General features: G+C 56.0%; 3 protein-coding genes across 4 annotated transcripts; 1 reads left to right on the forward strand and 2 right to left on the reverse strand.

The window, feature by feature from the left end:
• Positions 1 to 393: 393 nt before the first annotated feature.
• KVP18_000743 (uncharacterized protein) lies at positions 394 to 1,620 on the reverse strand (the record flags this gene model as incomplete). Its single annotated transcript, XM_067950106.1, has 1 exon — positions 394 to 1,620. The coding sequence occupies one exon, from the start codon at positions 1,618 to 1,620 to the stop codon at positions 394 to 396; it is 1,227 nt and encodes a 408-aa protein (XP_067811638.1).
• A 19-nt stretch (positions 1,621 to 1,639) lies between these two features.
• KVP18_000742 (uncharacterized protein) lies at positions 1,640 to 3,487 on the reverse strand (the record flags this gene model as incomplete). The annotated part of the gene is made up of 1 exon (XM_067950104.1): positions 1,640 to 3,487. The coding sequence occupies one exon, from the start codon at positions 3,485 to 3,487 to the stop codon at positions 1,640 to 1,642; it is 1,848 nt and encodes a 615-aa protein (XP_067811637.1).
• Positions 3,488 to 3,627: 140 nt separating this feature from the next.
• On the forward strand, positions 3,628 to 4,216 carry KVP18_000741 (uncharacterized protein; the record flags this gene model as incomplete). 2 transcript variants are annotated; one of them, XM_067950103.1, is made up of 1 exon in its annotated part: positions 3,628 to 4,216. In XM_067950103.1, a coding segment is annotated over one exon (589 nt), but the record flags the coding sequence as incomplete, so codon positions are not given. The 2 variants fall into 2 exon arrangements, with proteins under 2 accessions (XP_067811636.1, XP_067811635.1); XM_067950102.1 differs by having other exon boundaries at positions 3,637 to 4,196.

The following is a 4,216-nucleotide window of genomic DNA, read 5'->3' on the forward strand; positions in this document are numbered from 1 at the left end:
ACTGTCAGCCCGAAACTACTGTGTGTCCTGAGTTCGAAGGAACGGAGCCGTGTCTTGAGAATGATGAGGTGATCCTCCGTTATCACGGAGGTCGTACTCGTGTGAACATCAAGGACCTGATCCCGCAGCTCGAGCACTTGGTTGAGAGTGGGTACTAGATGCAATTAAAATGAAATTGTCGTTTCTTTCAATGTAACTTAACTTTCAATGTAACTTACCAACTCCAATGCGACACGGTCCTATTGATATGAGGTCCTGTTGATGGTGAAGTCCAAACAACTCTCTACTCACACTCCGTAAAACGTGGAGTATTTACTCCAATGCGACACTGTCCTATTCATATGAAGTCCTGTTGGTGCGGATGGTGAAGTCCAGCAATTCATCACTCTCTAGTCACGCTCCGTAAAACGTGAAGTCCATCTCTCCTTGCCCGAAGGATGCCCCCATACCGCTATACATCATGCCTTGCATGTCCATAGGGTTGGCGTACTGAGCAGCGCTCTCGCCCTCTCCTGCAGGCGACCAGGAGAGCCCATACACGCTGGTGCTGATGGACCGCAGCCGGACATCCTCCTCGGAATGGGCGAAGAGCAGGTTTTCGATATGCGCGAGGTAATCTGAGGCGATGGCGTCGATTTCCGCGTGATAGCTCTGCCTTATCGTTCTGAATGCTTCGAGCGAGGAGTAGTACTGCTTTGTCAAAGGGTCATAGTACTTCGCAGCCGTGCCCATAATGGGGCAAACGGGCTTGGGCTTAATCTGAGGCCGAGTCAACCCGGTGAAGGCTTCTGGGATAGAGCTTCTTGCAGAGTTTGCGAAGTCGACGAATATCGACAGATCACGCAGTTGGCGCTCGCGCTCTGCCCACGTTGGCTCGTTAGCGGCCTTCAGACGAGCCTCCTCCTCTTCAATGAGGCGGTGCGAGTCCCAGGATATCATCATCTCGGCACGCCCACTGTAGAGGTGCACGGCCTGTTTGGGCTGAGTCGCGACCACGGCCTTCCACATGGCCTCGCTGTCCCGCTGCTTGCACCTCTCTGCACAGTCGCCAACTGAGCGCTCATACTCGGCCAAGTGGTCAGCTTGCGTCCAGTCCAGACTGGGCTTATTGCTGCGCTTCTTCTTGCTGGTGAGTGGTGCGGGGCCTGGAGGCTTCGCGCGCTGGACAGCATTCTTTTCCAGCATCTGCTTGATTTGTTTCGCTCGGCGGATTCGGCTTAGGAGTGCCTCGCGGAGCTCCTTACCAGCGTCAGAGGATTGCCTTTTTGTAGCTAAAATTCCAGACAGAAGCCGTCTGCGAGTCTTCTCCTCTGCTCGTGGATCCATGCGCCTTCGCTTGCGCCGGGGCTCATCCTCCTCCTCGCTGTCTGCTTCTGACTCTGTGGGTTCGTCGAGGAAGTCTGAGTCGAACTCATCACCCTCGTTTTCATTTTCCGAAGCCTGCCAGTCGGCGTCTTCATTTTCGTCCTTCCATGTCGAATCACCCCAAAAAACAGCGTCGTTCACCTCGTCAGTCTGGGATCCGAGCCAACGCCCACGCGTTGACCGGCTGGGATTTGGACCTCGAGGTTCGAACTCCTCCTCCGATAGGTCCGAGGTGTGGACTTCAGAGCCCGACATTTCGTTTATTTTCCAAGAGTCACAATCGCCACACTTTAGCCCTCCGAGCCTCCTTCAGTGCTCGTTTATGTTTTAAATAACCTCGTGGTATCACCGGCCGCGGCATCTCCTCCTCGTCAGAATCCGGCACGCTGTAGGAGTTCTTCACCGCAAACCACTTGCCCTCCTGCGGTTCTTCTTCCTCTGTGATGACCACAGACCGCATGCCCAGTTTATGATAAATTTCATGCCGCTGACTACCTCGGCCTTCGGTTGAGCTGGACGTCTCGCGTGGCATGGCCAGCTGATGAGTGCCATCCTGCCTGAACGCTCGGCGCCTCGAGAGCGCCTGCAACCGAAGTGCGTTCCAATCCACTGGTGCCGACTCGAAGGCTGCTCGAGACTCATGCAGAGACTCATTGGAGGAGTCGGGTGGAGCATCAGATACATTGGAAGATGGTGACTCATCATCCGTTGGGACAGGCGGATACTGTACATCTACCGACTGCTCGGTGGGACCGTCTACGGTTCCAGCAGACGGCCGTGATGCCTCTGCAGGCGTAAGGAGCAGTGGGGACGGTCGTGAGACAGGTCTGGTCCCGTCGACCTTGGATGCCGGAGCCTCCGGTGATGGCTCCTTCACGTCGACCTTGAATGCCGGAGCCTCTGGTGATGTCGGAGCCTCCGGCGATGGCTCCTTCACGTCGACCTTGAATGTCAGAGCCTCTGGTGACGGATCCTCCACGTTGACCTTGGATGTTGGAGCCTCCAGTGACGGATCCTCCACGTTGACCTTCCGCCGTCTTCGGGCCCGGAGAGCGTCCCTTCTTTTTCGGTCCAAGTCGTCCCAGATGTCACCAGCCGCCATCATCTCCGCGGAGTGTTCAAAAAGGATCTCCGGCAGCTCCTGCAGGTGGCCATCGACGATTTCTTCAGTCTCAGTGGGCACGAGTTCGGGTCTCGTGGCGCCTTGGTGCTCGTGGCTGGGGAGGCCGCCTTGGTGCGCACCGGCTAGCGGAGTCTGCGCTCCGCCACGGCGACGCCGCCAGGCCTTTTGGATACGTTTTGCAGCCACAACAGTTTTGAAAAGCTGAATAGCTTCGGATCGGCCATCATGAAACTGGATCTCTCTTGACTTGAGGTTCTGCAAGTAGTCAGCAGGCCACGCTTGCGGGATACCGAAGAACGACGTGAAATTCCATTCAAGTAGAGAGTGAGTCATGTTGGGGTGAGCGACGGAGGATAGCCACATCGCCAGGTGTCGACGCACCGACGCGTCTCGTTCGAATCGAAACTGTGTAGGCCCTCGGAAATGCCCCGCGGATCCTCCGCACCATTGATGGCCTTCGCCCAGGGGACGCACTGGCTGTGTGGCTCCCATCCGCCTCTCAATGGGAGTCGGCAGCGGCTTGGAAACGCGGCGAGTCGTTCGAGGGTCTAGCAGAACGCGCGGGAACGGAGAGGAGATCTGTCCCGGAACGAAAGGGCCTTCATGGAAGAAGCCTTTGAACTCGCCGACGCGAGCCTTCGGTGGCGAAAACGTCGTCTCCACCTCTGTATCAAGGCGACTCGTATCAGAAGCACCCCTGGCCGGAGGCAGTTGCTCGGGCTCCAACCCCAAGGGGCTCTCAACCAGTGCCTTCAGCGTCAACGAGTGTAAGGCGTCCTGGTTGAACTGAACACGCCGTTGCTCTCTTCTGGTGCGAGGTGCCGGTGGAGGTGCCGATTCAGCTGCTGGCAGAGGTTGAGGTGTCGGTCGGGCCGTCGATGGAGATGACTTCCTTTTCCGCGCGGCCCTGAAATCATGGCGACCAGCTGTGTCCACACGGACTCTGGTTGGGACGGCCTTCTTGGAGAAGAGCCCCGAGAGAGCCGGAAGGTCAAACATATGTACTGCACACGCACACGACCACGATATCAAATACCCTACTACTCGCTGCTATTGAGCACCTCGTGCATATGGACATCGACGTACGAAGACATTCCTACTAACTGTGCGCATCACATGCAGAGTAAATAACGCCTTAAATGTCCACCATGTCCGGAAAACGCGAGAGAGAGGGCACCCAATCCAAGAACTCCCGAAAGCGGCAGGCGACCTCGGGCTTCCGAGGCCTCATTCTTTCCGGCATGAAGAAGCAGTGCGCTTTTGAGATGATACATTTGCTGGAAAAGTATTTGGCCTTCATCGAAGGGACTGCCAAATCCTTGCCGGAGAAGTTGGAAGGGATTGAGACCAAATCAGAATCCGAGGCCGGCAATTTGACTGCGAGTCCTGTCGTTGTGGGTGATGCGTTGAAGAATATCGGCGATGAGGAGGATGTCAAGGAGGTAAAGCGATTCACGCTTATGAGAGAGAAAATAGGCCGGGGCATTTGGGGAGTTAGGTTCACTAACGCCACAGACAGTCCTTCTGATATAATCCATGGCTTGTTGACCATGGTAAAGGAACAGGCCACAGGGGCGAAAGTGCCAGGCAGACCGAAGTTCTATTCTAAATATCTAACGAAGATCACACCAATAGACGCCTCCTGCTCACCATACCCGAAGGATCTCGAGGCACTGGCTACCGCAGTCATTGCCAAAGCGTTCCCGCAGTCTGCTGCAGCCGCCAAGC

This window comes from the organism of the source record quoted next (genome assembly GCF_019968955.1).
Source record: "MAG: Porospora cf. gigantea A chromosome Unknown PgA_NODE_2051_length_4216_cov_342.028, whole genome shotgun sequence".
Classification (NCBI taxonomy): domain Eukaryota; phylum Apicomplexa; class Conoidasida; order Eugregarinorida; family Porosporidae; genus Porospora; species Porospora cf. gigantea A.